General features: G+C 46.5%; 10 protein-coding genes across 10 annotated transcripts; 6 read left to right on the top strand and 4 right to left on the bottom strand. All coding sequences in view use genetic code 12, as the record gives it.

Annotated features, from left to right (window-relative positions):
* Nucleotides 1-66: 66 nt before the first annotated feature.
* CXQ87_001894 (uncharacterized protein) lies at nucleotides 67-1,203 on the top strand (the record flags this gene model as incomplete). Its single annotated transcript, XM_025480416.1, has 1 exon — nucleotides 67-1,203. The coding sequence occupies one exon, from the start codon at nucleotides 67-69 to the stop codon at nucleotides 1,201-1,203; it is 1,137 nt and encodes a 378-aa protein (XP_025334716.1).
* Nucleotides 1,204-1,519: 316 nt separating this feature from the next.
* On the top strand, nucleotides 1,520-2,092 carry CXQ87_001893 (60S ribosomal protein eL31; the record flags this gene model as incomplete). Its single annotated transcript, XM_025480415.1, has 2 exons — nucleotides 1,520-1,573; nucleotides 1,805-2,092. 2 exons carry the CDS (start codon nucleotides 1,520-1,522, stop codon nucleotides 2,090-2,092), a joined length of 342 nt encoding a protein of 113 aa, XP_025334715.1.
* Nucleotides 2,093-3,404: 1,312 nt separating this feature from the next.
* Nucleotides 3,405-6,935, top strand: PEX6 (AAA family ATPase peroxin 6; the record flags this gene model as incomplete). Its single annotated transcript, XM_025480414.1, has 1 exon — nucleotides 3,405-6,935. One exon carries the CDS (start codon nucleotides 3,405-3,407, stop codon nucleotides 6,933-6,935), a length of 3,531 nt encoding a protein of 1,176 aa, XP_025334714.1.
* A 1,625-nt stretch (nucleotides 6,936-8,560) lies between these two features.
* CDC19 (pyruvate kinase) lies at nucleotides 8,561-10,075 on the top strand (the record flags this gene model as incomplete). The annotated part of the gene is made up of 1 exon (XM_025480413.1): nucleotides 8,561-10,075. One exon carries the CDS (start codon nucleotides 8,561-8,563, stop codon nucleotides 10,073-10,075), a length of 1,515 nt encoding a protein of 504 aa, XP_025334713.1.
* A 463-nt stretch (nucleotides 10,076-10,538) lies between these two features.
* Nucleotides 10,539-11,420, top strand: COQ5 (2-hexaprenyl-6-methoxy-1,4-benzoquinone methyltransferase; the record flags this gene model as incomplete). Its single annotated transcript, XM_025480412.1, has 1 exon — nucleotides 10,539-11,420. One exon carries the CDS (start codon nucleotides 10,539-10,541, stop codon nucleotides 11,418-11,420), a length of 882 nt encoding a protein of 293 aa, XP_025334712.1.
* Nucleotides 11,421-11,561: 141 nt separating this feature from the next.
* Nucleotides 11,562-13,283, bottom strand: MED1 (Med1p; the record flags this gene model as incomplete). Its single annotated transcript, XM_025480411.1, has 1 exon — nucleotides 11,562-13,283. One exon carries the CDS (start codon nucleotides 13,281-13,283, stop codon nucleotides 11,562-11,564), a length of 1,722 nt encoding a protein of 573 aa, XP_025334711.1.
* Nucleotides 13,284-13,530: 247 nt separating this feature from the next.
* Nucleotides 13,531-14,601, top strand: GCD7 (translation initiation factor eIF2B subunit beta; the record flags this gene model as incomplete). Its single annotated transcript, XM_025480410.1, has 1 exon — nucleotides 13,531-14,601. The coding sequence occupies one exon, from the start codon at nucleotides 13,531-13,533 to the stop codon at nucleotides 14,599-14,601; it is 1,071 nt and encodes a 356-aa protein (XP_025334710.1).
* A 72-nt stretch (nucleotides 14,602-14,673) lies between these two features.
* On the bottom strand, nucleotides 14,674-16,812 carry CXQ87_001887 (uncharacterized protein; the record flags this gene model as incomplete). The annotated part of the gene is made up of 1 exon (XM_025480409.1): nucleotides 14,674-16,812. The coding sequence occupies one exon, from the start codon at nucleotides 16,810-16,812 to the stop codon at nucleotides 14,674-14,676; it is 2,139 nt and encodes a 712-aa protein (XP_025334709.1).
* A 1,594-nt stretch (nucleotides 16,813-18,406) lies between these two features.
* Nucleotides 18,407-18,976, bottom strand: HSP21 (Hsp21p; the record flags this gene model as incomplete). The annotated part of the gene is made up of 1 exon (XM_025480408.1): nucleotides 18,407-18,976. One exon carries the CDS (start codon nucleotides 18,974-18,976, stop codon nucleotides 18,407-18,409), a length of 570 nt encoding a protein of 189 aa, XP_025334708.1.
* Nucleotides 18,977-19,292: 316 nt separating this feature from the next.
* SDS22 (type 1 protein phosphatase-activating protein) lies at nucleotides 19,293-20,381 on the bottom strand (the record flags this gene model as incomplete). The annotated part of the gene is made up of 1 exon (XM_025480407.1): nucleotides 19,293-20,381. One exon carries the CDS (start codon nucleotides 20,379-20,381, stop codon nucleotides 19,293-19,295), a length of 1,089 nt encoding a protein of 362 aa, XP_025334707.1.
* Between the last annotated feature and the right edge of the window lie 257 nt (nucleotides 20,382-20,638).

The raw sequence follows: 20,638 nt of genomic DNA, 5'->3' as shown, positions 1-20,638 counted from the left end.
CTAGTTGATAAGGTGGATGTACCCCAGTGCGCATTATCATCTAACTCGACCACCACCTACATTATCATGTCTGCTCTCGTTGACGAGGCCTTATTTATAAAAAGGCCTGATAGTACTCCAAATGCTGAAACCCCTAGTCTAGATTCGGAATCACTTAAAGATTTGACAAATGGAAAGCTTCTCGATTTGACATACCACCTCCTAAGGTCCACCAACCCAAGCAGGGACGAGGCATTGACCCTTTGGGAGCTTCGTCTAGTTCTCCTTATGTTTGAAAACCAGTTGGGTGTTGCAAAGAAAGAAGCGCTTAATTTGAATAATGCATTGTACTTGCTAGAAAATCCAAACGCTCCTCCTCCACAGACCCCACCTAAACCACCTTTAGGACGTGCTGATTCTACGGCAAGCCGGCGGTCTGGATCTCCTGCAGTGCAGGCAGCTCCAGGTATAATATACCCGCTTCCGAAGAATAACGATGGAGCCATTGGCTTTCCGCTACTTCTGCTTATTCTCAGACTAAAGCTGGCTCCCAATTTATCATTGGTAAATGAGTTGTACAAGTTGTGTTACCAGCTTCGGCTCAAGGGGAACCCTGGCGAAGAGGCCGAGATTCAACGTAATTTGGTGAGTCTCAGTTACGAGATAATCATGGTGCTGACCATCACAAGAAACTTCTACACGCTACTTTCGTTTCTCAAGTCTTTAGAAACAGATCTTGCAGCTAGACAGGACAAGATCTCAAAGGAATATAGACACTATGCTTCCAACGTCTCGTTGATGATAGTGTTGGCGCATATGTTAGTTCTCCAATCAGAAGATGCATCCTGGCTTGATCGAGACGATTTGCGCCAGAGGTACACCAATCTTGATGAGTTCACTGTCGAATGCTTTGTTAATGTTCTCAAGACGTATTCACCTATGGTGAGCGATGGTTTGGCTCCCTCAATTGGTCCTGACGAGGAAGTCACGTTTGAAAGAATTATAGAGCTTGTGAAGGATGGCAAGCTCACAGGAAGAATTACTTGCTGTACATTAGCGTCGTTTCAACTCGGAAATCTGCTTGAAGCTGAATTCGAGGCTGTCGATGGGTCCAAAAGATTGGTTGCAAAAGCAGAGCCTAACGACTCTCGTTTGGGCGATTTCCACAGCAAGGTGATGTCGCAATGGGGCAACTACATTCATAAAGTTTACGGCATTGAGTAAGTTGGGATCCTGTTTGGAATTGACTTATCACTACAATTGCAGTGTTATCACTCTGGTGGCCGCTATACGTCTAGGGCTTTTGCCCTCAAATTTGACAGTACACGTGACCAGAAAACACCGCTCTACGCACACGCTCCAGTCTCAGATAAAGGGTTGTCTGCATATAACACCCAACGGAGCTCTCATAGTGAGGCTGCTGGAGTGCTCAGTACCGCACTAACAAATTTGAGCTCAGCACGTCTCTCTGCGAAAAAATCCTGAAAATTTTAATACTGAGGCCTTTTGAATCCCAACCACTTCAGACATCTTCGTTAAAATGGCTTTGCAGGACGTTGTTACTCGTGAATACACCATTAACTTGCACAAGAGAGTATGTGAATCCCTACCATCCCATTGAATATTATTCCCTGACTGCCCCATCCTCCAATCCTTTTGAACTGTTCCTATCCATGAGTTTTCCCATGAATACATTCCCATGAATCTTTCCACCAGAATTTACTATTCGCCATGGAAACCACGGCAATATTTTATCCACCACCACCTACGAAAGGGACGGGTCATGTCAGTCGAAATGTTATATTGAACCTATACTAACCAACAGTTGCACGGTGTCCACTTCAAGAAGAGAGCTCCAAAGGCTGTCAAGGAGATCAGAAAGTTCGCCAGCAAGCACATGGGTACCACCGATGTCAGATTAGATCCTAAATTGAACACCCACTTGTGGAAGAGAGGTATCCAGGGTGTCGACTACAGAATGAGATTGAGAATCTCTAGAAAGAGAAACGACGAGGAGGACGCCAAGGAGGCTATGTTCGCCTTCGTTGAGCCAGTCATTGTCCCAACCACCAAGGGCTTGCAGACCGTTGTTGTTGAAGAGGATGAGGCTTAGACAGGCTAGGTTCTATAATTATCATCTTTAACTTCTCATAATACATAAAACTGACTGAGTTTTGTATCGTGTATAATAACGAATTAGTCTCCGACAGTTCAGTAGAAATGCAGTAGAGAAGTAATGGGATTGGAAGATTAGATGTGGAGAAAAGGTGAAGTGCAAACCTGGGAATGCCATCACAAGAATGGTTCGTTCCCTACGACAGTAAAATATTAGATTCTACGAAGGTGTAACGAAAAGGGTGTCTTTGCATGTGCCTAATTGTTAGTATATCGTTGGAAATACTGAGTTCAGTGTAACTATGACAAAATACCAGGTCATTGCAAGTGAGGCGTAGTGCTGCCAAAACGGCTGCTCCTCGAGAATGCTCAAAGTTGGTAAACGAAAAAAGAAGTTTTCATCAGGACGTCAGTTGTTCGAGTTTACATACGCTTTGGTGAAGTTGATTGTAGAAGTAAAAAGATGTTCTCAGCTCTGCTTTCGCACATCTACCGTATGTGCGGGTAACCTTTGGCGAACCAGATAACAGAGGGAAACCATGGAATGATCATCAATAAAATTTTCGACAACATTCGTAGATCTAGTGTCTTTATTGATAAATCAATAACAACTGCAATATCATTGACAACTCTGGCTAGTAGAAGCTTTCCATATTCTTCTACACAGATGAACCCGATCTGATCAAACTTGAGACTCTAGATAGCTTTTCCATGATTTCGGTTTTTTTTTTTTATTGAAGTAAGTTGTGTATCAGCCTGAGTTTGAGCTTACTGTCTACATGCTTGAGTGTGTTGGTCAACAATATCCTTTTTGGAAGGATTAAGTCAATTTCATCAAACGACATTGCAGCCATCTTTTGAAAGATCTCTGAGCCACTAGCTTTTTTTTTTTTTTTTTCTTTTATGCAAATAGGGCAAACTGTATTTCACCGTTAGCGATAAATTTCGTTTCCATCGACCAATCGCTTGATTTTTTGAATTAGACGTTTTTCAGATTTTTTTACTTTTCATCCCCCACCCTGATTCATCGGAGTACCAAATCTCATGCCCACTTTTCGCAGCCAATTAACCGAATCCATGAACAAATAAAAACCAAAACAACTAAATGCACCAATCAAACGTCCATTCAAGATAACTCACAGTCTCAAGCCTCCATAAACTCTCCTTCATAAAATTTCCAAAATAAACCCAACGTCATAGCTCCGGTTGACTCACTGTGAAAGATGTCGACTGCATACAGCCCACCAGCTTCCCCAGACGAGGCCTCGGTAGGTCCAACTCAATCTCCAGCTTGATCTCCACCTACCATAATGCCTCTGTCGGTGGAGTCAAAAGACCCTTCCATCGCTACTGTTGCCAATGTGCATGTGATCAATGATCCCACCCTTTTACAAACAGATCAGGTCGCTTTATCCTTCGAGCTTTTTGTCAGACTTTTCCCCAATACCCAGAAAGATGTGCCCATGAACGACAAGGAGCCCAAGTTCGTGCTCATTAAGTTCATCGGCGTACCAGACTACTTTAATGAGTTTGTTGTTCACCGTGTCTCGCTTATAGATAACGAGTCTCCAACGTCTTCTTCGGTGACGATCACCAACCACTCGAACTTGGTGAAATTCGGAAATAACATTACTGTGAATGGATGTGTGATTCAGTCTATCGACGCGGACTCTATTCCATTGCTTACAAAGGCCTACGTGGAGGTTCCAGACGGAGTTTTCCATGTTTTGCAAAACACACCTTCTCTGATCGTGAAGGAGAACTTTGTGGACCAATGGACCGCCAGCAATGGCGCTGTCGTTTCCATAAACAGTGCTGTGAGAGCGATTAATGGTACAGTCAAGCTTTGTGAACCGTTTTTCCAGGGTAAGGTCGACGCCAACACGGAGCTTATCTTCGTGAAGAAGCCTGTTGAACAGCCCAAGGTCGAGGAAGTTTCACAAGAAGAAATTGAAGACGACTTCGATGTTTCCCAATATCTTTCCAAGAGCATGCATTTGAATTCCAGTGACGACTTTGAGTCAAAGTACCCATTGAAAGTCCTTCCGTTGCCGGAAAAGATCTCCATCAACGATCTTCCGTCTTTCTTTGCCCGTGAAGACCCCGACTTGTACGCATATCTCAGCACCGACGATCTCTCCAAAATTGGCTTTCCGCTCTTCAATGGCGACTTAGCGTCTCTTTGTGTGGGCAATCTCGAAACTACCATCAAGGTTTTCACAGTCTTGGAGCCAAACAAGTCCTTCCAGCCGGGCACAATTTATTTATCTCCATTACTTTTGGTGAATCTTGAAGTGGACGAAGGCACTGAGGTGACATTGAAACCTTATCAGTCGAAGAACAATACCTTCACAGATGCGTTCCCTATCGCCAAAACCGCCACGATCTCAAGAATTGCATCTCCAATCACCACCGACAGAACGTACCAGCAAAGCTTTTTAAGTGAGCTCAAAAACAAGTTTCATTCATGTGTTAAGATCGTTCGTCAAGGCGATGTAATTCCAGTTTGTATCGATACCGTGCTTGCAAAGACGATTTTTGACGTTTCCGCCCAGCAACAACAGAACAACGGCCAAGGAGAGGACGAACAGTCGAACTACCCAAGCGTTCCACTTTCAGGGAATCCTGATGCTGTTGCATGGTTCAAGGTTCTCGAAGTCAGTGGAGCTGATAACGAAGACATTCAAGGCCAATTCCGTATTGACCCTAGCCAGACTGCTCTCACTTCATCTGGAGTGGAATTTTTGAGAGCACCAAAAAATGCATTCAATGACTTCCTGTCCTACCTCCAACTTCCACCACTTTTCAACTTCACGGAAGCTATTGAAGCTGCTCCATCTCACTTCAAATATGCCGAGGAGTTTCAAAAAATCTTACAAACGACTGTTGACTCCAAGTCTAACATTCGCCTCAAGACGACGATTCTATTGAACTCCATGTCAAGAGGTCTTGGCAAGACGACCATGGTGAGAAGTTTAGCCCTCAATATGGGCCTCAACCTCATTGAGCTTGATGCATTCGACTTTGTTAAGCCTGGTGCTGAATTGAAGTCAGTGGGTCTTTTGTCCGGTCGTATCGAGAAGTACCTCAATGGTCAACTTGAAGCTGCTAATTCAAACTGCTTCCATATTCTATACATCAAACACATTGAGAATTTGTGTGTCCAAACGGACCCCAACGAACAAAGAGCCAGCAGCTCAACATCGTTGTCTTTGAGAGTTGTTCAGACTTTGAAGGACTTTTTGGACAAGTACGAGAACATGGCCCTTGTGGCAAGTTGTAACGACATTGATAAATTGAGCGAAAGTTTCACGCAAATTGTCAAGTTCCAAATTGACGTTTCAGTTCCTGATGAACAAGAAAGACGCCAGATTTTCAGATACTTGCTCGATAAAGAAACCAAAGCGCTCAATACTGAAGCTTTACCACAAGCCTTCGAAGACAAAGTTGAGTTTGAAGGACGTCTTGACATCTTTAGCTTGAAGTTTGCCAAGCGTTCCGATGTGAGCTACCAATCATTAGCATTACTGTCTGCTGGTTTGACACCTAGGGACTTGAACTCGATTGTCAGAAAGTCTAAGCAGTTGGCCATCAAAAGACTAATGGCACAGGCAAAGGATGCTGGAATCAGCTTTGAAAAGATCGTCAAGATTGCCAATGGTGGTCTTGTTCAACTCACCCCAGAAGACTTTGACAAGGCTATCAATGAAGCTAGAAACCAGTTCAGTGACTCTATCGGCGCTCCAAGAATTCCGAACGTCAAGTGGGAGGACATTGGTGGTTTGGACACAGTGAAGGGTGAAATTTTGGATACCATCGATATGCCATTGAAGCATCCAGAGCTCTTCAGTAATGGCCTCAAAAAGAGAAGTGGTATCTTGTTCTACGGCCCTCCTGGTACCGGTAAAACATTATTGGCCAAGGCCATTGCTACAAATTTCTCGTTGAACTTCTTCAGTGTGAAGGGTCCAGAGTTATTGAATATGTACATTGGTGAATCGGAAGCCAACGTGCGTCGTGTTTTCCAGAAAGCTAGAGACGCTAAACCTTGTGTCATTTTCTTCGATGAGTTGGATTCCGTGGCACCCAAGAGAGGTAACCAGGGTGACTCTGGTGGAGTTATGGACAGAATTGTTTCTCAGCTTTTGGCCGAGCTTGACGGTATGAGCGGAGGTGAAAGCAATGGAGACGGCGTTTTCGTTGTCGGTGCTACCAACAGACCCGATTTGTTGGACGAGGCTCTTTTGAGACCAGGTAGATTCGACAAGATGTTGTACTTGGGTATTTCCGACACCGACGACAAGCAAACCAAGATCTTGGAAGCCTTGACGAGAAAGTTCAAGCTCAGCGACGAAGTCGACTTGGCCAAGATCGCCGAGAAGTGTTCGTTCACCTTGACAGGTGCTGATTTCTATGCGTTGTGCAGTGACTCTATGTTGAATGCTATGACGAGAACGGCGAACGAGGTTGATGCGAAGCTCAAGACGTTTAACGAGCAGCGTGTTGCCGACAAGAAGGAGGAAGTGTCGAGCAGATGGTGGTTCGACAATGTGGCCACTCCTGCCGATATCAACGTGCTTGTGACGATGCAAGATTTCGAAAAATCGCTCAGCGAGCTTGTGCCCTCTGTGAGTGCTGACGAGCTCAACCACTACTTGAGAGTGAAGGAGAACTTCGAGGGCGGCAAGAAGAAAGCCCAAGAAACGGACAACCAGCCGCAACAGGATGGACAGGGTATTCCTCAGCAGCTTCTCGACGAGTTGCGTGCTAACGGCCACGATGTGGACGGTCTAGAAAACGGGACCATCACCATCAACGGCAACGGGCACGGCCATACATAGATCACTTTTTTAGTAAATAGCTCTTTTCAAGCACGTCCTTGGCCTCATTGATCTTCTGCGAAATGTACTGTGACCCGTTCTTGTCTGGGTGGTTCATCACCATGAGCTTTCTATACCTCAGACGCAAGAGGTTCCTATCCAACTTGGATATCTCGTTGGCCTCGATGCCGAGCACTAAAAGCGCCTCGTTCTCCGTCATCTTATCGCTGAATCCAGTGTTGTTGAACCTCCCTCGAAGGTAGCGAATGTGTTGAGCTTTGGCGCCTGAATCTCGTAGATGAGTTTCGTTCGATCTCTCTAGTCTGATGTTATTTAGCGTTGCGATCATCTGGGGCAGAAGACGCAGATAGCGTTGTGCAGTGGCAATGGCTGCCCTTGTGGTAAGCGCCACGACCGTGACGCCCAACCCTACAACTATCGGAAGAACCATGAGTGGACTAGTTGATATTGGTGTGCACGAAGGTGAGAGGTGCAAAAGGTGGGGGAAAACGAAGGAACCTTTTTCAGGACTGTTGGGGTTTTGTGATTTGGAAAAAAATTGAGAGGTTTTGAATTGGGCGTGATTGTGACTTTTGTTTCGGGTGGGTTATAAGGGTATGGAGATTGGTGGCGAAATGCGTGAGAGTAGAGAGGTGACTGGGGATCCAGCAACTCGTGTTTTTCGACTTTTTTTCGATTTGTTTCTTGCTTCGGCCAAAATTTGGTTTTTGAAGCGGATCGAAAATACAATATCAATCGCCAATTGGTCGAAGTGATGGTTAGCTTGTATGGTGGGTTCCTCGTCATCAATTTGCACCCAATGAGAGCAAAGAGGGAAGCTGAATCAAGCAACTGACAAAGTCGACCAGTTTCCCTATCAACAAGACAATTTCAACTCTTCAAATCATTCACTATAATCCAAACATTTGAGCCGCCTCTTTTGATAGTCCCATGTGGCCAATTACAAACAATCCATTGTGCTCTGGACGCCGCGGTCAGAAGCACTGGGAAGCCAATCGAGCAAGAGTCTTTTTATCTTTGCTTTTGCTTCCTCGGTGGGAATTTGGAGAAATGCTATAATTCAATTAATCTCAAACTTCAAGTTCCAAAAACGGACCGGTCGAACCGATGACGCACTATCCACGAGCTCGGTATTCCCCCTCTCGAAATTTTCCAAAACACGCTCATCGCCAATTCCGGCCCGCTGGCCCGCCTAAGCGCATAAAGTACCGTTTTTCCCCAACTACGAGCCGTTAGTCACCAAAATCTCCCAAGTCTCCATAAACACAAAACAGAAGCTTGCAACATGGCATCAGTCGGCTTCACCGCGTCATGCGATGAGGGTCACCTTGTTGCATGGCTCCGCTTATCTGTTGCGAATCATCTGACCTCGACGTCAGATGAGGCGACACGTCGGCGCAAAAACGAGTCGAATTGCACCATCTTCTCATATATTGTAGAGCATTCTTCCACGAGCACAAAAATGTAAAAATCAGCGAAATACGTCACCAGGAAGCGGCACTAGAACGGAAGTTCTCCTGCGGAGGGTACTCCGGCAGGGTGCAGGACTCCGGCCGATTGTCAACCGGATGAGATATATATACGCAAATTCTCACTCGATTTCCCACCTCAATTTTCTCCCAAACATGTCCAACGCCGCTTTACATTGGTTGACCCAGTTGAATACCACCGAAACCCCAGACAAGGTTTTGCGTCGTTCGTCCATCGTGGGCACCATTGGCCCAAAGACCAACAACGCCGAGGTGATGGTGAAGTTGAGAAAGGCTGGCCTTAACATTGTCAGAATGAACTTCTCCCACGGCTCCCACGAGTACCACCAGAGTGTCATTGACAACGCTAGAAAGTCTGAGGAGCTCTATAGGGGCCGTCCTTTGGCCATTGCCTTGGACACCAAGGGTCCTGAGATCAGAACCGGTACCACTGTCGATGAGAAGGACTACCCTATCCCAGCTAACCACGAGATGATCTTCACCACCGACGAGGAATACCTCAAGAAGTCTGACGACAAGATCATGTACATTGACTACAAGAACATCACCAAGGTGATCTCCAAGGGTAAGATTATTTTCGTTGACGACGGTGTCTTGTCCTTCGAGGTGCTCGAGGTTGTTGACGAGAAGACCTTGAAGGTCAAGTCCGTCAACTCCGGTAAGATCTGCTCCCACAAGGGTGTCAACTTGCCAGGCACTGACGTTGACTTGCCAGCTCTTTCCGAGAAGGACGTTGGCGACATCAAGTTCGGTGTCAAGAACGGTGTCCACATGGTCTTCGCTTCTTTCATCAGATCTGGTGATGACATCAGAGAGATTAGAAAGGTCTTGGGCGAGGAAGGTAAGGACATTCAGATCATCGCCAAGATCGAGAACCAGCAAGGTGTGAACAACTTCGACGACATCTTGACCGAGACCGACGGTGTCATGGTTGCCAGAGGTGACTTGGGTATCGAGATCCCAGCTCCTCAGGTGTTCGTTGTGCAGAAGCAGTTGATTGCCAAGTGTAACTTGGCCGCTAAGCCTGTCATCTGTGCCACCCAGATGTTGGAGTCCATGACCTACAACCCAAGACCAACCAGAGCTGAGGTTTCCGATGTTGGTAACGCCATTTTGGACGGTGCTGACTGTGTCATGTTGTCTGGTGAGACCGCCAAGGGTAACTACCCATTCGAGGCCGTGTCCATGATGCACAACACTGCTATCATTGCTGAGAAGGCCATCTCCTACTTGCCATTGTTCAACGAGCTCAGAACGTTGGCCGTCAAGCCTACCGCCACCACCGAGACCTGTGCCATTGCTGCTGTCTCCGCTGCCTACGAGCAGGACGCTAAGGCCATTGTTGTCTTGTCCACCAGTGGTACCACCTGTAGATTGGTCTCCAAGTACAAGCCTAATGTGCCAATTATGATGGTGACCAGAAACCCAAGATCCGCCAGATACTCCCACCTTTACAGAGGTGTCTACCCATTCGTGTACGACAAGCCAAAGGTTGAGAACTGGCAGGAGGACGTCGAAAACAGATTGAGATGGGCCGTTGCCGACGCCGTTGACTTGGGTATCATCAAGAAGGGCGACGCCATTGTCACCGTGCAGGGCTGGACCAGAGGTTCTGGTCACTCCAACACTGTGAGAATCGTCCAGGCCTAGACGATATTTAATAATAAGACATTGGTAGAGGTAGGATAGATGTAGTTGGGGTGGTGAGGTTAGTCTGATCACGGAATAGAGAAAGAAATAGAAGAAGAAGAAGAAGATGCGGATGATGGAAAAGACAAAGATCCAAGCCGTTTACGGGAAATGATTACAAAATCTAGGCATGGACATCTCGGTAGCCAATACTCTTGCAGCATGTGTTGATGGCTGCGAAACCGTAGTAGGAAGCAACGGATATAAGCGTTAAGTCCGTCCACACATCCACTCATAAAACGACCAAATCAACTTCAATTAAAATTTCAGTAAATTAATTCAAAATTCAATAAAAACATCTCAATACATGCTGAAATCATATGTTTGTAGACCTTAATCTACTCCATTGTGGTGGGTCCCCTGCAGGGCTAAGCGAGCGAATTTGCATACCATCAACGTCTACTACACCTCTTCCTTGAATCCCATGCTTACTCGTATCAGGCCGTCCAGCGGGCTTCTTAAATTGCTGAGCGGCAGAATGCTTTTTGCCAGCCGCTCGTACTCAACGCCCGAGGACAAGACCACCCACTTTGGTTTCAAGACTATCAACAAGGACGACAAGGAACTGATGGTCAGAAATGTGTTTTCGTCCGTGGCTGCCAAGTACGACGTGATGAACGACGCCATGTCTTTCGGAGTGCACAGATTGTGGAAGCACCACTTCATCAACAGGTTGGACGCTGGCATGAGACCAGGAGCCCTGAGGCCTCTAGACTTTTTAGATGTGGCTGGCGGCACTGGTGATATTGCTTTTGGCTTGTTGGACCACGCCGAAAAGAACTTTAACGATGTGCAGTCGACCATGACCGTTGCTGACATCAACCCAGAAATGTTGGCCGAGGGTCAGTTGCGTTTCAACAAGTCGAAATGGAACGACGGCTCCGGAAGAGTCTCTTTCATCGAGCAGAACGGAGAGCTCATGGACGCCATCCCAGACAACTCCAAGGATGTGTACACTATCGCTTTTGGTATCAGAAACTTCACCAACATCCAGGCTGGTTTGGACACTGCCTACCGTGTGTTGAGACCAGGCGGAATCTTCGCTTGTCTCGAGTTTTCCCACGTCGACAACCCTGTCATTGACTACGCTTACCAGGCGTACTCCTTTAGCATGTTGCCTTTGATGGGCCAGTTGATCGCTGACGACAGAGACTCGTATCAGTACTTGGTGGAGAGTATCCGCCGTTTCCCCAAGCAGGAGGACTTTAGCAGCATGATAGAGAAAGCCGGCTTCTACGTTCCCGACAAGGGCTACGAGAACTTGACTTTCGGTGTCGCCAGCATCCACATTGGTGTCAAGCTCTAAGCTGATGTATATACGTAATGGCACCCAGTGCCCATGTCAGAAAATTAATGCCTATGCATTCTACGGTAAGAGGTTTTGTAGTGTCTTTTCAGTTCATTTCATTATTGCTCTTTCCATAAATTCATGAAGGACTATTGAAAATTAGTTCACAACCTTCAGGGCAAGTAGGAGATCCTCGCTGAGCTCAAGAGCGTTGATAAAGCGTTTGGCCAGTGGCTTTTCAGAGTAATCTTCCTTTATAAATGCACCATTTTGGAGCTTGAATCCCGCATCAAATGTGCTTCCAGAAGATGTCCTAGTTGAAACAGCAAACTGCAAGTCGATATCCTTACTTGAGAAAGATATATCGTCAAGGTAAATCCTGAGATATGGCTCTTGGGGAACAGGAGTCACAGCACTACTCTCAACATTGTCCTTGTCCATGTTCTCGTCTTCATCCTCCTGCTTGACAAAGTCCTCTAAATCTGTATTCGTGTTGGAGTCTAGAACTTGCACACCGACATAGTTATTGCTCTCTGACATTGTATTGAGGCCAAGAAGCTCTTCCTCTGTGAGCGCTGGGTGATCTTTCTGCTTCTTTGTATCTGTCTCAGTTGAACCCACAACTTGACATTCTGGCTGCTTCACCACACTCTCAACCCAGGAAGTTAGCAAGATGAAGTTTCTAAGGGAGGGCAACAATTTGGAGATACTGTTCAAGCTCGAAAGAGTGAAGGCAGAAACAGGCACGAAGCTCGAGTATGAGCTGAGATCAAGCAGAACAAGTGGACCAGATTCAAGAGCAAAGTCCACCGATCCGAACTTTTCGATTTTGCCGAAGACTTCCTTCAAAGCAGGTTCCTCTGCCTCTTCAACAGCATCGAAATCCAAATAGTCCACGATTTCTCTCGGTAGGTATACCGCTTGGTTGAGGCCGAATTGGAGCAGCCAATTGCGTGTATTATGTCCACTCACGGGGACACCTTTAGGCAAATGCTTGTCATCGTCGAAAGTGATCTTGTACTCGAGAAAATTTCCATCTTTATCCTTTGGCTCCCAAAGAGCCTTGGTGGCTTCCTTGAGGTAGTCTCGTGCTGGGTTCGCCGATTCAATTACACTGAGGCGGCCCACATATGTCTTGGGCTTGAAGTAGCTCCTTTCGCTCTCAGGAAACTTGTTGTGGGTTTTCCAAAATTGAAGAAATACGCCTAGTTGACGCGAGTCCACGTCGTTATACAACAATTTGCCTAGTAAACTGGTTTGACCAGACTTGACACCATCATCGTCAGGATTCAACTTGCACTCTTGCATGTGTATCACCTCCAAGTACTTGGCTATGTTGTCCAAATACAAGACCAAGTCGCCCTCCGGGGGAGACAAACGGTCGAGATTGGCCAAGTATTTAAGATTGAGTGGAAAGTGCCCAAGTCTAGGACCAATAAGGTTTTCTTTGAGTATCTTTTCAGCGACCGACCTGTCACCTTCACCTCTGACATTGAGAAATGACAATACGTTTTCGTCCAAGAAGTTCACCCTGACGACAGTGGTGTTGTCGATCTTGGTTGTGGAAATCACAGACTTCTCCTCCAGGTGGGACAGAGCTGTGCTGACAGCGCTGGTCAGATGGTTTCCCGAAGCTAGCGAAACTTTAGTTACCGTATTTTGATCTTTGAAGTCAATGTCGACCAATAACAAGGATCCTGCTATGGAGAGCCTCTTCACCAGCTGGTTTGTTTCTGGGTCAGTTACCTCTGAATCCACGAAAGTATCGAGTCTAAGATGTTGTGCAAGCTTCTGGATTAGGTCAATTGATACTTTGAAGTTCAGCAGGTACTCATATAGGAGTCTCAGGGACTCATGGAGGTATTCGTTATATGAGGGCATGGTGTTGATGTGAGTCCTGTGTCCAGGTGAGTAGTAGTATCAGGATTAGAGATGTGGTGGTGGTGAAATCGCTAGACAAGAAAAAAATACGGTAAATAAAAGCAGCTTAAGAATAGAATCGAAAAGGATTATTACATTCAAAAGAAGACAAAGTTCAATTAATCGTTGAAGTGCTGTTTAGTGTAGCTGTATGATACTACTGGAGATGGTAGGGTGCGAAAAAGTTACTCATCTACAACTTACCATTATGACTACGCTGGTGACGCCAGAGATCCTGGCGATTGTGGATCCTCTCGTTTCACAAATAAAAAGAAGACAAATCCTAGATGATAAGGCCGTGGCTTTGGAAGTCGCCCATATGCTCATGAGGGTCATTTCAGCCGTCAGATGGACCAACCCTTACGACTTGATTGCCGTGATTAGAAAGGTGGGAATTATTCTTGAGAACGCCAGACCAACCGATGTGATTGCTGGAAACATTGTGAGAAGGGTGCTTGCGTTGATAAGAGACGAAATCGAAACTGAAACCACTGACAACACCCCCATGATGAGCTCCATGTTCAGCTTACTTTCTACAAACCAGAACAGCACGAAACGTAACCAGCCACACACCAAAAAGCAGCTGAGTGATATGCGTTCGATCATTATCCAAGGTATAAAGGATCTCGTGGACGAAATCTCCAATGTCAAGGAGGAACTCGAGTCCATGGCCTCTGACCTCATTCACGAAAACGAAACCTTGCTATGTGCTACTCCCACATCCGACACTGTGTTGCAGTTTTTGATCAAGGCCAGAAATAAGAGAAAATTCACGGTATTGGTCACCGAAAGCTACCCTAACGATTTGACTGACGCACAGAAGTTCGTCAAGACGCTAGCTGAAAATAAGATTGAGGCCGTTCTTATACCCGATAGCACGGTATTTGCTGTTATGTCCAGAGTCGGCAAGGTCATTCTTGGAGCCAATGCCGTGTATGCCAACGGTGGCTCCTTGTCCAATGCTGGTGTGGCTAATGTGGTTGAATGTGCAAAAGAGCATAAGACTCCAGTTTTCGCTGTGGCTGGTTTGTTCAAGATCTCCCCTAGGTACCCATTTAACAGAGAAGATCTCATTGACGTGGGCAACTCTGGAAAAGTGCTCGACTATGATGACTACAATCTTCTTGAAAATGTCGATGTGGTAACCAACCCATTGGCGGACTATGTTCCTCCAGAGCACATCGACATTTACATCACGAATATCGGCGGTTTCGCCCCATCCTTCATTTACAGAATCGTTTTGGATAATTACAAGGCTGAAGACAGTAATCTTCAATAAATAGTGCATCTACGTTTAACTTCCGTGTTTTTTCATCACATTGCTCTGCATGTCTCATAAATACAAATAATATTAGGCATTGCCGGCCAAGATGTCGAGCGCCTCGTCGTCGTACTCGAATCTCTGTCTCTCCTCCAAAGAAGATCTGTTCAACATACCCTGCAAGGCTGGGGCATATGGTGGCTTGGTAACCTGTGGTGGGTTGTTGGTGTTGACAATCTTGAAGTAGTTCTTGTAGATGTCACCGTCGTAGTTACCAATGGCAGAGTTGATCAACATATCGGACATCATGAAGGAGTCGGTCAAAGGAATGACGTGTGGTCTGACTCTGGAGCACAACTCAGCGATGTGGTCGGTGGAGTTGTGAGCAATAGCCTCAGTAGTGGCAACAGAGTAGGTCAAGAAGGTACCGGAGAAGCCCTCCAAAACAATAGAGGCACCGTACAACTGGGCCAAAACGTCCAAGACCTTGTACAACTCTGGCTGGTCCTTGATAGAGTCGATCTTATCGAGGAAGGACTTGTACAAGAAGAAGTGAGCCAACAACTTGGACAAGACAACGAGGTCAGAACCAATGAAGTCGGTGTCACCACCCTTCTGGTCAACAATGTCGTTGGCTCTAGCAGAGGCTCTGATGAGAGTGACCTCAATGGCCTTCAAGATAGTTCTTGGGTTCTTCAAGTCCTCAGCCTGCAAGACTGGCTCCTTGCCAAGGTACTTCTTGTAGTTACCCAAGAACTCGAGGATACCAGAGGCCTTCTCGCCATCCTTGGTGATACCGGAGTACTTCTTCACCAACTGCTTACCAACAGACATACCCAAGATGTTGTTGTCACCTTCCCAGGTACACTGGACGGCGAAGTCGTTGAAACCCTTACCGAAACCAGAGTAAGAAGAGTAACCGTGACCACCGCAAGCCTGCCTGCACTGGTCGATGGTGTTCAAGGTCAACCAGGTGGCGGTCGACTTCAAGGAACCAGAAGCGATAAAGAGGGACTTCATGGCCTCGACACCAGCGTCCAAGAGAGCCTTGTCCTCGTTCTGCACAGCCTCGTCCAACTGGTCGTTGGAAGTGTCAGCCTGCTCTTGCAACACGTTGGCACCGTTGGAGAAAGCGTAAGCCATAGCCAACAATGGGATCAAACGACGCTGGTGCAATGGGTAGTCCAACAACTGGGACTCGCCATCGGAGTCCTTGGCCAAAGCGGCCTTGAACTGCTTTCTGCCAACAGCGTATCTGAGGGCAATGGTGACGAATCTGGAAGACCATCTGAAAGCGTCCTTGACCATAGCAACTCTACCGGTCAAAAGGGCACCGTAGGACAACTGGTTGAGAGGAGGCTCAGTGACCTCACCGTCCTCAGAAACCTTGGTGTACTTCTGCAACATAAAGTATCTTGGGATTCTGACGTGAGAGAACTGGATCCAACCATTGTCGATACCGTCTCTACCCATCTTGGCACCAATGTCACCAATGGCGACACCAGGCATCAAGTTGTGCTCAGAGTCTCTCAATGGCACAACGAAGGTCTTGACACCGTAGTCCTTGCCCTTGACAATCAATCTGGCGTAGACGGAACAGTGAGTAGCAGAGTGAGCAGCACCACCAATCCACCACTTGGTGGCACCAAGGTGAGGGGTGTTGACAATGAACTCGTCGTTCTCCTCGTCAAAAGTGGCGGTGGTCTCCAAACCAGCAACGTTGGAACCGTGGGCCAACTCGGTCATACCGAAACAACCGTAGATGTTCTTGACGTAAGCGGACTCCTTCTTCAAAATCCAGTAGCCCAACTGGTCGGCGGTACCAGTGCCTCTGACACAGCCGACGAACAAACCAAAGTGGACACCGATTCTGGTGTGGAACTGTGGGTCCATCAAGGAGATAATAGACATTCTTCTCTCAAAAGAGTCAAAGGTCTCCACCTCAATGTATCTGGTCAAACGATTGATCTTCTTCAAGGTGTTCTCACGGTGCTCGGCCTTGGTGGCGTCGTAGTCGTGGGGAGAAGCAGCCAAGATGGGGTCGGTTTCCATCTGGTGGATGAACTTTCTCACCTCAAGGGCTCTTTCCTCGGAGCCCTCCAAGAAGTAGTTCATCTGGTCCACATCGAACTGAGCAGAGTCTCTCTCCTTCTGGATGAGGCTCTTTGGATCTGGAGCATTGGAGTAGTCGACCTTTCCGGTGACTTTAGCGTAGGCGTCAGTAGACATGATAAAAACTGATGTATTGCAAGTGCTGGGAAAAGTGCTAGTCTATATATCCCCAGCTGCTTCACATGGTGCTGCGCGTGCAGGAGACATGTGAAAGCGTTTTCCCCCACACTATTGCGTAGTGGACATGAAGACGTGCTCCGGATTTAGCAAAATACCATTATTTTAGTCACAATTAGGTCATGGAGCCCAGGTGAAATTGGGAAAGCAACGAAGTTCACTTCAACTCTCAATAAGCAAAATCTCACGGTATTATCGATATCTGACAGGAAGCCGCTTGGCTGTCATAGGTGCGCCTTAGCGGAGTTGAGCACCGAGGTCCGAAAGGCGACCAGACGTGATCAGAGTCATCCAAGACACAAAGACAAAAGGTGGAGTTTCTTTTTGATTTTACTCTGAAGTCCGTTTTTTCTTCGGCGGAGGAGCCTGTTGTGCGTGGTCTGGGGTGCTTTTCGCAGCCAGCCAAACAGGTGCTCCATATTTCAGATCCCCGGATTTTCAGATCCCCGGGACCCAACGGGTATAGCATTTATGAAGACAGAATTGAGAATTAAATTATCAAGGATTTCCCTAAAAACATAGAAAAACCTCCAAAATCAAGAAATCTCCGTTTTGTGGTGCGCTGGTTTTGCTGTTTTCACAGCTGCTTGAGCCGAGGTAACGGTGCGCATAGGAGGGGCACTAGCACCGTTGGAGCTTACGCCTCGGCCGCATCAGCCCACAGGCATGCGCCAACCGCCAGGCTTACGAAAGGTAAAAAAGCAAAAAGCAAGAGGGAAAAGACGAAAAAGGAAATAGAAGAAAAAAATAAAAATACGATTCAATGCGATTGGTGACTCTCTGAATTTGGGGTGGCTTGGGAGGTCGAATTGCAAGGGTGGGCCCTCGGAGGGGTCTACTGGCTGGTGTATAGAGAATGCCAGTATCACAGCCAGCATGACAGCCTTGCAAGGGAATTCCTCACGTGGACAAACGGGCCTATTGGTTTTGTGATTTGCTTTTTTAGCTGATACGAAATAATTCGAATTTCGTTCATTGCTCTGGTGCCGTGGATGCTACGGCTCGGTCCGTTCACAAAGCCATGTAGATCGTTACGTCCGACACCTAAACGAGGGTCAACTTTTGATACATCGTAATCTTAAGATCTTCAAATTCTTCAATACCTTCAATTCTTCGATCTCTTCAATTATTTAAATCTCCTGTATTCTTCAAATCTCTTCTGTTTTCAAAATATTCCCTTCCGGGGTACCCGCTGTGGGCTGACTTGGCTGCGAAAAGTGTTATGATTTCATCGCCTGTGAAAAACTCTAAATATCATCGACACCACAATCGCTTGCACAATGCAACTCCGGACACTACCATTCCATTGTCTTGGGCCGATCGCGTTGCACTTGACTCCGTCACCTTGACGAGATCTCCAAATTTTATTGCTCTTGGTTTTCATGTTCTGTGGCTACACCCTGTATTCATCACCAGTGCTCTACCCTCCATCTCCAAACTACACCTATTGTAACCATCCAGTGCATTACCTATACACTCAATTAGACAAGACCTGACCACTCAGGCCAGTAATTCACTCAGGCCAGTAATTCACTCAGGCGTCAGACTCCTTGTCCTTCTCGATCTTGCCCTGCTCACCGGACCGTCCAATGTCAATCTTGTAGACATTGTCCTCGTCACGCTCGGTCTTTGGAACAGTGATGATCACTCCTTCAGAGCCTACGTCGGCGGTGATCTTCTCAAAGTCCACAGCCTTTTCAAATCCAACTCTGCTTGTGGACGTAGACAGCGAAGTGTAGCTGTGGCTACCCTCAGTGCTCTCCTGGTTGTGCGAGATGGTAACCTCCAATTGGTTCTCCTTCTTGTGGTAGTTCACCTGCAAGTCCTTGGTTGATGCATTGGCGTCCCGCACCTTCACCAAATATCTGTCGGGCTCCTCCTTCAACTTCAACACATCGCCCAAGTCTCTCAAGTCACCAAAGTCGTCATACCACTTACTCACGGTCTGAGGGTATCCTCTGAAGCTGGTGAGCTGGGAGTCGCCTGAATCGGCATCGTAGTTGATGGCTCTTCTGGGACGCCTGTGGTGATGAGGTCTGTCCTGGAAGCCAAAGAAGTCGTCGAAGAATGGGTCGTTGGAAATAAATGGCACGTATCTGAACATTGTGGATCTGTAATTGTCTGGTGGTAGAAGGGCTAAAAGTCATGGGCCTTATATAGTTGAGATTCGGGCCTCATGGTTCGATGAAGCCACCACAAGATTTCTCCAGAACTTTCTCGCCGGGTCTCGAAAACCCCTTGAATCAGGGTATGGTCATATTGTTGCCAGGGTCGTACTCCACATTAGAACCAACCAGAACCATCTAGCGATTGTGCAGCCACAGTGTATGCAGGTCCGACAGAATCCATAACCTTATCGTGATCAGATGCTCCTGAATGGAGAATTCTCTAGATCCTGCTTGTATTTTCGAAAAAACTTTCTAGCTCTTCACGTAGGTAGCGTCAATTTTCGTGATACTTTCACCCAAATTAAGTCTGAGTTTTCTTCTGTATGCCGTAGGGTTGCTGGTCTGCAATGGGTTACCCTCAAAGTAGACGGTGTCGAGTTCAGGCAAATTGCCCAATTCTCTGTGGACCTCATCGAATGAGCTGATTTTGTTGTACGAGCACCAAAAATCAGTAAGATTCTTGAGATGGGACAAGTTTTCGAGTTTCTCGAGCCTGTTGGATGTCACATCTAACACTGTTAATTTAGTGTTATTCTCCAAATTCTCGATCTTTTCAATGCCGTTGTGTGATACGTAGAGCTCCTCCAAATTGACCAATTTGTCTAAGCCTTCTAATTTCGTGATTCTGTTAGACTGGATCGACAACACACGCAAGTTGACGAGACTGTCGAGGTTCTGGAACTTTGGAATGCGGTTTTTACCCAACCAGAGCTGCTCAATGGAGGGCATTTTGAGAAGCGTCTCGTTGATTTGCTCAACCTTGTTGCCACCCAACTCCAAGTTTTTCAAATTTTGCAACGTCTCGATTCCCTTGATCTCCTTAATTTTGTTCTGAACGAAGTATAGGTTCTCGAGCTTTGTTAACTTGTCAATGTTCTTGATGTTCTTGATCTTGTTGAACGAAAAGTCCAAGTTCTTGAGATTGACAAGCTGGTTCACCTTACTGCTGATGTGATTGATTCTGTTGTCATAGAAATCCAATTCTTCCATGGTTTCGGGAGGCAATTCACCAACAGCACCTGTTGAGGTGATCAAGTTCTGACGTAAGCAAAGAGACTCCAACTTCTTGAAACGGCCCAAGTTCAAATCCTCCAAACTGGTGATCTTGAGGTGAATCAAGTCCAAGTATTCCGAATCCGAAGCATAGTCTGCCGCCAAATCGGCATCATTTTCAATGCTTTGTGGGTCTGGATCCGGAAGAACAGTACCCGGATACTCCACTGCACCATTGTCTTCTTCCTCGGGTTCAGAATTGTCATGTTCTTCATCGGTGTGTGAAAGATACAAAGCCTCGGTTTGGTCACTAAGTGCTCTCTGTTCCTCCTCTTCTGAATTGGTCATGTTGATGTGGTGATGGTGTTGAAGTGAGGAATGCAAGGAGTGCGTATCACCATGGGTCTTTCCTACACAATTGGAGAGTTCAATTCTTTCGTTCTACGATAAAAAAGTTTCAGGAGTCGATAGCATAACGGTATAGGCTACTGCATTATATGGTAATTCAGTGAAAAAAGATCTATTCTTATGATGGCTTGTGTGGTGAAATATACACCGTTCACCCGGTTGCGGGTTGCTTTCTCTTAACAATTGAACTATTATAA

Source organism: Candidozyma duobushaemuli (assembly GCF_002926085.2).
Source record: "Candidozyma duobushaemuli strain B09383 chromosome Unknown B_B09383, whole genome shotgun sequence".
Lineage (NCBI taxonomy): Eukaryota > Fungi > Ascomycota > Pichiomycetes > Serinales > Metschnikowiaceae > Candidozyma > Candidozyma duobushaemuli.
Note: the sequence above shows the minus strand (reverse complement) of the source record. Positions and strands in the feature narration are given on the sequence as shown.